General features: G+C 51.6%; 1 protein-coding gene across 2 annotated transcripts in view; it reads right to left on the reverse strand.

The window, feature by feature from the left end:
- Nucleotides 1–96: 96 nt before the first annotated feature.
- IGSF3 (immunoglobulin superfamily member 3) overlaps nt 97–12,124 on the reverse strand; it is a 95,056-nt gene continuing 83,028 nt past the window's right edge. For both annotated transcript variants that reach the window (XM_069025182.1, XM_069025181.1), the window contains 4 exons: nt 9,757–10,167; nt 7,738–8,145; nt 3,778–4,206; nt 97–3,071 (listed from right to left, as the gene is read on the reverse strand). In XM_069025182.1, coding sequence (XP_068881283.1) covers nt 2,821–3,071; nt 3,778–4,206; nt 7,738–8,145; nt 9,757–10,167 — 1,499 coding nt within the window. In that variant the 3' untranslated portion in view covers nt 97–2,820. The remainder of the gene's footprint in view (nt 3,072–3,777; nt 4,207–7,737; nt 8,146–9,756; nt 10,168–12,124) is intronic.

Consider the following 12,124-nt stretch of genomic DNA (forward strand, 5'->3'; position numbering starts at 1 on the left):
CTTCCCAAGAAGAGGGCCTCAGCACACCCTTATGCAGGGAGTGCACATAAAGGCATAATAAAAGCCCAAATCTGACAAAAACCAGCAGCAATAGGATTCACAATTTCAACACAGTTTACTACAGCTCTTGGGTGTGTTGTATAAAACATGTTTTAGTGCAACATTGTACAAAGTTTTTGTTGGGTTTTTTTTCTTTTTTCTTTTTTTAAAAATCCCAAACATTATTTCCACATCATGCATGGACAGGGTCTCTCTCTTTCTTCTTGGGTTCATTACAGAAAGTTAGCACAGAGAGAGTGGTTTGAAAAGCTTGGTGTTAAAACTCGTTACAGGAAGAGTCTGCCTTATAAAAACGGAGAGAAGTTTGAGACTGGGCAACACACTGCCAGAGCAATGGAGAAATGTCACCGGCAAGGTACATTCAGGGACCACCACGGGAGCCACTTCCCAGGAAAGCCTGGGCTCTGTGCAGGAACCACAGGGCTGGGAAGGGACCCCATCCACCCAGAGGGACAGGGCCATGGGGCAGGCCTCCAGGAGAGCCCTGCTCTGGGGCAGACAGGGTGGTGAGGAGGTGCGTGGCTCAGGTGCAGAGCAGAGCTCTCCCAGGAAAGAACGGCTCCCACTGACTTCATTTTCTCTTCTTCTTAAAGCTGAAGTGAATCGTGGTTCCTGCCTGGGAGCAGTACATACAGGAGATAGCACAGTCAGGAAACAATACCCGCTGGCTGCAGCTGCAGCTGTTCGCACCTCAGTTCTTCATTTCCATTCACTCCTCATCCCACTCCTCTCTTTGCAGACGTCTTAGCCAGAAAGGGAAGACAAGTGTGCGGGTGTGCGATACGTACAGATATAGGAGTGTGGTTTTATGCATATGCTGGGGCCAGTAAGCAGTTACATCTTGAGGAGGCAGACTTCACAGAGGGACGAGTGAAAGTGGGGCTTCCCAGCAGAAGAAGAAACCAGTGCTGTTCTGGTGGAGGTGCAGAGGTGGCCAACTTCAAATGCCTTAGCACGAGACTATCTGCAGCCATGTGGGTCCTCTCCCAGACAGGAGCAAGGCTTCATGGTGCAGATCTCCTACCTGAAGCTTCACCACCTCTGAAACATCAAGGCATCAGGGTCTAACTGACTGAGTGCTACAGAGCATCTGCTGAGGTCCCCTCTGCTCCCAAAGAGCAGTCCAACCCTCCGGAGAGGACAACGGCTGTGGGTATGGCACCTCTCACACATGAGGCAGGGGGGTCTTGCGGCTGTGCCCGTCCGCCCCTGGTTGGCTTCAGCCACGCTGCAAAAAAAGAAATGGCCGGATTTGCCAGGAAGACATCAAGGAAGACAACAAAAGGCCATTTTTGGCAAACATTTTCTTCCGCCAGACATAACACTTGTGGGGGAGGAGGCGGTTTCCTCCACAAGACGGGGCAGGGGTTCTTGGCATTAGGGGGTGCAGGAGGTCAGGTGCCCCACGTGGCAAGAGCCCTGGTTTGGTTCATGAGAGCCATATCTTTCACAGAAAGAACAGCATTTCCTGCCACAGTGACTCTTACAAGAGCAGGTGACTTTGCCAGGAGTGGGAGCTTCTGGAGAACTGGATTCTCTTCCTCAAGTCTCAGAAACAAACGGCAGATGCACATACACACACGCAGGGGGAAGATTTCTCCTGGCCAAGGGGACAGGAAGTCCCCAGGGTGCTGATGTGCAGCAGGTTCCTTGCTTTGTCCAGGCTCACACTGGGAAGTAGTGCAGCCACAGGAAAACTCGTGACACGTGGTGGTTATAACTGCATGTCCCCACTACGTGGCATGTTTGCTACTGGGCTCTGTGGCTGAACCATCCAGGGACTGTGAACCTGACCCGTGGAGCTTATCCTTTCCTCCTTCTTGGAGTCATTACTTTGGTCATGTTGAAGCCTTCAGAGACTGGATCAAGCCTCCCATTCCCAAATGACTGGGGCACAGAGGAGATCTGCCTCGTCAGAGGTGGCAGCATGGACACCAGGGAGGAGCATGACTCTGGTGAGACCACACAAGGACCCTCTTTGCTACAACATAGTCAGGGCTTTCAGGTGTCCTCCTTCCTTTCCCCCCTTCAGTTCCTTGAGACAAACTAAACTGCTTTTGTCCTGACCACAAACACTCTCAATATTCAGTCTCTCCAAGACCTGGGAACACTCCCAAAAGGTGAATTGCTCCCTCCTGAGAAAACAAGATGGAGGCAAGAAGATGCTGAGGCTACAGCCAGTCTTTGAAATGGACCTCCTGAGAGACAGCCCAGTTAACCCCTCTGGGGACAGACCTGGCTTTGTCTGGTTTGGAAGAGGGAGGAGCTAGCTCAGTGCACCTTGGGAAAAGACCTTCTTCACTCTGGCACTGAGTCTGAGAAGGAAAACCAGTCTGTTTTGGAAAACATGTACATTTACTTCCAAAGAGATCATCCCAGGACCAGCTACCCCCTGGGAACTCCACACTGTGTGGAGGGCAGGGGAAGTCTACAGTTCTTTGCGTGACCAAAAAAGAAACAATAAAAAAGTAACAGCCCAAAAGACAGGAACTGATGTGAGTCAAATTAGTCCAAGAGGAACATCCGCTATGTACAGCAAGTGCCTCTGTCCATGGGGGGTGAGGGGGTACGTTCCCACAGGTGCTGGAAGAAGCCTTGGACCTTCCTGCTCCCACTGGCTGGGCAGAGCTCAGCCACTGTGTCAAAGCACAGAACACTGAAACAAAAGAAACAAGAACAACAAACCCCACTGTGTTCCTCAGGGTTCCCGGTGTATCTGCTTCTCTCCCTCTGTGTGTCCCTACAGGTGTCTCTGCCTCTTTAGTCTATGGTTCCTGGGTGGATGCTGAGGACTGGTGGCTCTAGGCAAGTGGGAGAGTAGTTGAGGTGAGGCTCTTTGATCCACAGCAAGGGGACCCCGTTCTTGCCCTCCGAGTTCTTGCTGGAGTTTCGGCTCTTGAACCGCACCAGGAGGATGGTGATGATCAAGATGCCAAAGATGGGGAAGGGGTAGAAGAACACAAAGTAGAAGAGGGCGTCATTGGAGCAGATGACAGACTGCAGGGTGGAGCCTGGAAAGAGACACAGGGTGGTCACATTTCATGGCTTCTCTGTAATCAGGGCATGCAAACTCCATCAGAAACATAAAAAACCTCAGATGCTCATTATTCTATGTCAATACAGGAGGTGGAGCTCTGGGAAAAATGTACCAGTGTTAGAACAGAAGAAAGGGCACATTTCAGCTTTATCCCCCCAAGAGTTTCATGAGTGATAGAGTCCTCCCTGGTGGAGATTTATAGTATCTTATAAAGCAGGGAGACTTGCAAAGCCTGCATTCTCTCAGTGGTGCTACACAAAGGCAGCAGCACCCCAGAATCTCTATCTCCCTTAGATCTCATGATCTCAGTTACCTTCGGGGCCTCTAAACCATCCCACAGCTTCAAGAGTTGTGAGGAGACCCGCCTGCCACAGCCTGCACCCTTGTGCAGAGCTAATCCAACTTACCCCCAAAGGGGAGGGTTAAATCCCAGTGGGTGGCAAGGTCTGTCCTCACTGACTTGAGACACACCAGCTGGTAAATGCTGTGGGTGAGCAGCCCCAGCACAGAGCTGAGTGCAATGTGGATACTCCAGCAAAGCAAGAGCTGGCGAGAGCCATCGAGCTGACTGGAAAAGTACCAGCCCCACAGACTCGCCCCAGTGCCATTCACTCCTTGGTTAAAGCAAAGGTGCAGGGAATGCCAGGCCATGGCTCCAGACAGTCGTCACCTCTTCTCACCTGCATCCTGCACGTGCACAGCGACCATCCCTGACTCCTCCTCAGCCAGCCGGTACCAGAGGCCGTTGGGATCTGCCAGCCACTCCTCCACTCGGCATGAGTAGTTGCCTGTGTCAGCACCGCCAGCCTGCAGCACCGTCAGCCGGAAAAGCACCGCCGAGAGCCTCTGGAAGCGCAGGCGGCCCTCCCAGCGACCAGCCTCGGGGCTGAAGATGGCGTCAGGGCCCACACTCAGCACTGCTTCCCTCTCTTCCTCCTCCTCCCCCTCCTCCGTGTGGTCACCCGCCTCTTTGGCCCGCAGGCTGTACCACGTCACTGCAAAGTGGGACTCAGGGCTGGAGCGGGACAGGATGCTGCAGTCCAGCGGGAAGGACTCCTTCTCCTGCACCGTGAGGTTGGCGGTGGCTGTGTCCACCTGCAAGGTAGGATCTGAGATGACAAAAATTAAGAGGTGAGTGCTGAGCAAAATGCTATGATCAAAACCATCCTGCTTCAGCACAGTCTGTCGTGACTCTGGTGTTGGGCATGATCCAAGCAAAACCCAAAGCTTGATGCAGCCTGACAAGACTCACAGGTACCTCTGTGGCCAACCCTGCAGGCACAGCATCCACACCTCACCACACACTGTGTGGCACGGGGTCAAACAGGAGCTGGCTGCAAGCACCACCCTGCCTGTGCCCACCCTCACCCCAACTAAGGGACGAGAGGAGAAAGCTGCTGCAGCTCATCCAGATGTGCTACAGGAATGTGTCAGGATACCAAGGTTTGGTGCATGTGCTGAGGAGCAATGTGCTACTCCTCCTCAGCTACTGCTGTACGGAACATTGCATACCCTGCTTTTTATTTCTTTGAGAGTGCTCAAAGGACTTGAAAATCATTATGACAGATGAGAAGAAGACCTTTTCCAGCAGCTTGGAAAGTTATTTAGATAAGATATTCCTCCATGGAGATGGCCTCAACACTGATGCAGCAATGACACTCCAAGTCTTCCTCTTAAATTTTTTTTTCCCTCCAGTGCTTGCTGCAAGGCTAAAGAGATGTTTTTACCTAACTGAGACAGAGTGGCCAGAACCCACGATGAGTTGATTAAAGGCTGACTTCAAGAGCAATTAACATTTGGTTTAGTCATCTTGCCAGGGAGCACATACTCCAGGCATCACAATCAGTCTGGGTCTAAGCTTTCCTTTAAAGATTAAAAAGCCCTTTCCAAGGCAGGAGCTGAGCAGGAAGGGCGAGTCGATAGCTCGAAGAGAGAAGCACTTTCTCCTCCAGCAAGGAGAGCTGGGCAAGCCATCCCTTGTGCAGACCCTGGGTCTCCCTGCAGGAGGGGGCTGCTGTCCCCCAGCTCTCGTTAGCCACAGGGCTGCTGTGCCTAGTGGGCTTCTCATTACAGCACCAGCCCAACACTTTTTAAATGGTCCCATGAGGAAAACTTTCATTAAGGCCAGAGCTCTTCAGGCCATAAGCAATATAAGTATTTTCAGTTCACATCGTCCCAAGGAAGACTCCTGAGCAGAAACAGGAATGAGTTAAGTCCTGAGGTTTTGGGGACTACTAAGGTAAGAAGAAGGAAGGGAAGGAAATGGCTGGTCAAAACTAACACAAAGCCTCCCTCACCTTCAGTGGGTTAAGCAGAAAGAGGAGAACTGATGTCTGAAGGTGCTAAGAGGTTTTCCCCCCCCTTGCTGATGATTATAGCCCTGACAGATGAGGCTGGAGATTCTCACTAATGAGACATGAGTCACAAGCACGATTAGTCATTTTGTTAAGTACTGACTGCTATGAAACAAAAACAAACAACAACAAAGCACTTCTAGAAAAAAAAATTACCTTCAATTAGCAAACTCCCAAATCCCTCTCTTCTTCCCACTCCACATACTTCCGCAATTCAAGAGGAGCCTCAGAGATTTTTCCTGCTGTTCATTATCCCCTCCATCAGGCCTGGCAATTAGCACAATGGATGGAGAGCTGTACTGACAACCCAGCAGGGCACAGGGATTGCCTGGGGAGATGTCTTTGCTCAAGCCACTTTGGCCAGCAAAACTTCCCAAGCAAAGACGTGGCAGATAAGAGCTCTGCTGTCTCCTGAGAATGCTCCTCCTCCACAGTACAAATCTATGCCAGGAATGACCACTAAAATCTTTCCAGGACCTCATGCTTTTGCCAGCTCCGCTGCAGTTATGAAGCTGACAACTTGCTGGAATGGGCAGGCATGAAGCACTGCAGAACAGGCAGAGGGATTGCTTTAGAAGCTGGAAAGTACTCAGTAGAGGACTGTACAGTTTTTTGACCTACAGCCTTTAAGACATTTAATCTTGAGCCACATGCCTCAAAAAACAGGGAATCTGTATTTGCCACGGTAAACTGCCTTTGCATCCTATCTGTTGTTAAAACAGGCAAAACTTAGCAGAGTACTCTGGGAATCTGCTTTTGAGGGTTTAGGAGTCCATCAGTGCTGGTCAGTCTTAAGAACCACCTTTTGGGAGCACAGGAGCAGGCAACTCCACTGTGTCCTACGTCAAGCAACATTGGCTGAACAGCAACTCCTTGTGGAGCTCAAGAGGAGAAAGAAATCGTATGATCAAAGTCAGGCTCTGCAGAAAGATTACAGAGCTGTAGTTCATATATACAGGGAGAAGAAACAAAAGGTTAAAGCTCAATTCGAGTTGAAATTGGCCAGTGTTGTGTCAGCTAACAAGAAGGGCTTTTTAAAGGATGGTAACAGCAAGATGTCTGAAGAAAATGTTGGACTGATACTTGTTGAAGATTGTCACCTGATTAATAGGGATGAAGAAAATGCAGAGGCATTCAATGTTTTTTTGCCTCAGTCTTTAATAATACTATATAATAATAAATCTTATATATATAAAAAAATATATAATAAATAATAGACCTTGGGCTGCTCAGTCCTGTGAGTCAGAGGACCACGAGTGCAGAACAGTCACTTTCCATCCACAGACATTGGGAGGCATCAGCTGTCTCAGCTGAGTATCCACAAATCCATGGGGCCTGATGGGATTCATCCCAGCATACTGATGGAGCTGGCAGGTGTTATGGCAGGACCCCTCTTGAACATCATCCAAAGGCCCTGGGAGTCTGGGGAGGCGCCTGCTGGCTGGAAGCTGGCCAGTATTATTCCAATTTACAAGAAGGGCATGAGGGAAGACCCAGGAAACTACAGACCCGTTAGTCTAACCTCAGTTCCTGGAAAAGTTACAGAGATTATTATCCCGGGTACTACTGAAAGGCATTTAAAGAACAGTGGAAGATCTGGATACAGGAGTTGAATGCAACATTAGCAAGTTTGCTGACCATAGCAAACTGGGAGGTGCTGCTGACTCTCTTGAGGGACAAGAGGCCTCACAAAGTGATCTAGATAGATTGGAGCTCTGGATTTTGATTAATGGAATGAAAGTTCACAAGTTGAAATGCCTGGATTTTGCACCTAGGTCAAAGTAACACCATGCACAAGAACTGGGAGAGGAGTGGCTGGAGAGCAGCCCTGCAGAAAGGGATCTGTCTGGGGGTGCTGCTGGTTGATAGCAAGCTCGGTTAAGAGTCAGCAGTGTGCCTCTGCTGCCCTCTTTTCATGAAAGGAACTTGCCCCTGGGGCACACACCTGGGAAGCTCAGGTAGCTTCTTCCATCCTGTTCTCAATGAAAATGTGAGTAAAATCAGGAGCCTATGCTATTCAATCTGCCAAAAGTGATGAAAAGAAATAAACTGCAGATGCAAGATGCAGTGACAAAATCCCAGACCCATCTAGTTGTGTTTGCAGGACTTGCTCTACAGTCCTTCCAGAAAAGCAAGGGTGCAATCAAGAAGACAAGGAAAAAGGAATCAGCATGGTCTGTCCTGTGATCCTGCCCTCCGCCCAGATCCTCACAGACAAATGGCGACTCGTGTTTGCCCCAGAGGGCACAAGGCTGCTCAAGGCAGATGGCACCAGACCCTCCTCACCTGGCTGCTTGACCGTGAGGGTGATGAGCCCGGAGAGGTCCTCTGCCCGCTTGTACCAGCGGTCGCTGGGGTCCAGCAGCCACTCCTCCACGCGGCAGCCGTAGGCCCCGCTGTCCCGCACGGTGGAGTTCTGGATGGAGAGCAGGTAGAGGCCCGGGGCCGGGCTCTCCAGGTGCAGCCGGCTCCGCAGGTCGCCCAGCGCCGCTGGCTCCCCGTAGTGCAGCGTGCTCTGCCGGCTCAGCCAGGCCACCACCTCCTTCTCGCCGCGGCCCGGCCGCCACACCGACCACTCCACCGACAGCTGGGATGAGGGGCTGGTCCGGTTGTTCACCAGGCACTCCAGGGTCACCCACTCGTTCTCCAGCACCGTGATGTTCTTATGGGTCTGGTTGACCTGCAGGCGGTTATCTATGGGAAAAGGCCATTAGAAATGCAACGTGACCAAGGGCTGCAAGGGTCCTTTTGTCTCCCCAAAAGCCTTTCCTATGTGGCCACAATCCTGGGGTGTGACAAAAGAAATAAGGAAGTAGAGGAAAAAATAAGGGAGAAAGGAGAGGACAAAAAAAAGGGGAGGAGAAGAAAATAGGGCTTGTGTTTTTTAGGGTCTTCTGTAAATCTCAGGCTAGGCACCAACAATGACCCATTCAGTGCAGGGAACTGCAAACCCACAATCTCCCGGTAGGACCTGGGAGGTCCTAAGTGCACACAGACCTAATCAGGGGAGATCACACCTCAATCTTTTCTTGTTCTCCTCCTAGGATGAGGCAGTAACCTGATCACACCCCAAGCAGTAAGCCCCCCTGTTGTGGATAAAGGAAAAAAAAAAGCAAGGTGGAGAACAGACAGCTGATTACAGGGAACCCCCACTGTAAAACGAGAAGTGGCATGAGGGCAAAATCACATGCAGTGTTTTGCTGCCTTGGGAATGTCCCTGGTTTTTGCTCCACAATTTCATTGATACAGGAGGGTGACTGGAATCAGCTCTTTTATGCGAAATGACGTGTTGTACACTCCTAAATCCCTCACGATTCTTTCCAGGGGCAGCCTGGACTTCCTGGTACTGCTGCCGCAGCAAGCAGCAAGCACCGTACTTCCCAGAGAGAGGTGGGCAGTGCAAAGGAGGGGGCAGTCAGAGCTCCCCCATCCCTCAGCCACCTCGGGACTTTGCTGACAGAAACGAGGAGCTGGCACTGGCAGCAGGCCATGGCCTGCTGCGCTGTCTGCGTGCGTGGCCAGGCAAAGCTGCACTGGGGACCATATCCAATATCCCTCTTGCACCCTCATCCACAGAACTTGTGTCTAGCCAGCCAAATCCAGACAGAGAAAATGCACTGAGCACCCTACTCCAGCCCTGATATCCAACTGCATCCATCCTGCCTGAGGGATTTTATCTTCCAGACACAGGCAGCTGGAGCAAGCAAGGACAAGGCAGGCTTCCCCATGAAGTACCAATGCTGTGGGACAGTACTTGCCTGCCTGCCTCTCCCCTTTGCCCTTTGTCCCACCTTGTAGGGGCCACATTTAGCTCCTCCACCACCTCACCTTCACCAGTGTCGTCCACTGCCTCAGAAACCACCCACAGAGAAGATTCCTCCTTTCCTGGCAGCCAGCTCCCCACCTCATTAAACTTGCTATTCCCATCTCATGTGCACAGGGAAAAGAGACAAGGCTTCCTGCGCCTGTCAGGATACAGGCAGAGAGTAAAATTAAACTGTGTGCAAGACATAAAAATGCTTTCCCAGGCAGGCACACAGGGGTTCTCTCTCAGCAGGTCGCTAGTTGACACTCTTGTTATGTGATGCTCTCGAGGATAATGAAACCTGGCTGGATGCAGGGGCCCTATGGACTATGTGGGATGGACAACCTTCATGCGGGGACAGTGAAAGGCACCCAGGCTCAGCTTAGAGGGACAAGAGTCACATCAAAGGAGCGAAAACCCTCTTTCCACACAGGGATGTGCAGGCATGAGGACAGGGTGGCAATCTCACAGGCAATGAGGCAATGCCAAGAGGACCCCACCTGGCTGCTTGACGGTGACCTCGGTGCGCCCCGACACCTCCTCTGCCAGCTTGTACCAGGCATGGTTGGGGCTGAGCAGCCACTCCTCCACGTGGCAGTAGTAGCTGCCGCTGTCCCGCACCTCTGCCCGCTGCACCGTGAGGCTGAAGAGCCCGCCCGAGGCGGAGCGCTCGAACTGCAGCCGGCCCCGCAGCCCCTCCTCCTCCGCGTAGGTGCCGTACTCGAAGGCCGAGCTGTGGGTGGTCTTCAGGATGAGCTTTCCGTCAGCGTCCGAGGGCTTGTGCACGTACCACAGCACGGCGAAGTGGGAGTCGGGGCTGGTCTGGGATTTCACCGAGCAGTTCAGGGGGATGGGCCGGTTCTCCACCAGAGTGATGCTCCGCTTCGACTTGCTCACCTGCAGCTTGGTCACTGTGGGGGGCAATGGAGAAGGATGAAGAGAGGTGGGTCGTTAACACAGGAAAGAAACTCACCTGATTGGGGGTGGACCAGAGAGTCCCCTCTTGCCTGGGTCCCACTTGTCTTTAAGACATGTAGATATTCTACCAAATCTCTCCTTTCAAAGCCTATCTACTCCTGGATCCTCCTACCGTGTCCCTCAGCAACAGAGGAGGCTTTTTCACAGTCTGACCTTTAAAAGACTTTTTAATTCATAGTGGTCTAAGGCACCAGACTTAGCAAGAAGACTACACCCAAACTCAGTGGTTTTTCTCATGGTGACATCACACCACTTGCACCTCAGGGCAATGAGCTGTTGACCAGTTCCACAGAAAACCACTTCTGAGAAAGTGAATTAAACAAGACCCCACTGCTGTCACACGCCAGCCATCTCAGAGAGATGTAACCCATAGCTAGGGGAGGAAATGCAGGCACAAGTGGAAAAGGAGAAGGAGCATGAGACTGGAAGGGATCAGTAGGGAGCAAGCTCTGCTCCCACAGAAAGGAGATCTGGCTCCAAGTCCACCACAAACTGCACAGCCAAGGACAAGCCACAGGCACACCACCTCCCTTGGCTTCCCAAGCACAAGTGCAGTTCCCACGCTGTAGCCAGGTGGTCACACGGTATTGAGGATGATACAGCAGAATCATTAGCTCTAGTTCCTGTAAGGAGAGACACACAGATCCTAATTCCCCTCTCCCTGTATGATCACAAGACACAGCCCCCGCTGCTGCAGCGTGTGCTCAGACTGTGCTTGTCACCCGAGCCCTGAGCCAGGCCATTCCTGTGGGCAGGGGAGGACACAAAGCGCCCTCCTGTGACACTTGTGCTTGGTGTGCCCTGGAGCCCCTCTGGCTACAGACGGGGAGAGGGGCAGCTCCCACCCAGCCGGACACACCACTCCTCCCAGCAGCTCTGCCACCATGGCCCTCCCCTCCTTCACCCCTCCTCACACAGCTGCTCCCCTCTGAAAGGGGGAATGCTGCCTTGCTGCCAGGTGAAGGGACTTTGCTGACAAGCTACAAATCTCTTAAATAAAACCTGAAGAGCGCATAGGTACAAGTAGCACGACAAAAGTGTGGCACCACAGGCATGAACAGCTGAGGGCTGCCAGGGGACCTGTGCCCATCCACACCCTGCAAACACATCCCACGCATCCTGTGTTTGTGAGGAAGCAATGTTGTCTTCTCTCTCTCACCAAGGCATGGGCTCCTTGCTTTGCACCACACTTTGCTTCCAGCTTCCCTTGGAAGGGCCTCGGATGCCTGTCGGCACAAGCGATGAGTGACGGTGCCCAGGGAGAGGATGGGCACAAACAACTTCAAATGGGAGGAACTCCCACCACAGCAGCGCTTTCTGCTCCATCACATCTGAGATAGGCATCCTGGTATCACATCAGACATTCCCCTGGAGCCTGGATTGCCCGTGGCTTTGATCAGTATGCTAATAAAGGCTCAGTGGCTGTGGTATGGCATGCAGCCACTGGAGGAAGGAAAGGAGGGAAATTGTCCTTGTTTTTCCTCCCTAGGGACTTTAACCTAATGGAAAGAGTCAGTGTCACCCCGTTGTGTTTCTGTCAGAAGCATTCCTTCCCCTTTGTCTCACTTCAGGACAACAGCCTTAGCCACCACACCCACCCTCATCCCACCTTTTTGGCTCACTATTGATTAAGAATGATTATTTCGAGTATTAATCAATCTTCCAAGTCCCTGGGAGATGAACCAATAAAGGAGAAGGTGGTTCTCAGCAGTTTCCTTTCTCCCCCAGCCCCCTTTCCAAACAGTTTATTTTTAATTGGTACTGGATTATTTTCTGCAACCGTTACTACGGAAACCTCGGTTACTATAGCAACCGTGTATGTTAAGTCAGTAGCCCTATATCTATTAAAATGCAGTATATACACACGCTGCGTGTGGTGGGTTGCTCGAT

The sequence above is a fragment of the Aphelocoma coerulescens genome, chromosome 1 (assembly GCF_041296385.1).
Source record: "Aphelocoma coerulescens isolate FSJ_1873_10779 chromosome 1, UR_Acoe_1.0, whole genome shotgun sequence".
Classification (NCBI taxonomy): Eukaryota; Metazoa; Chordata; class Aves; order Passeriformes; family Corvidae; genus Aphelocoma; species Aphelocoma coerulescens.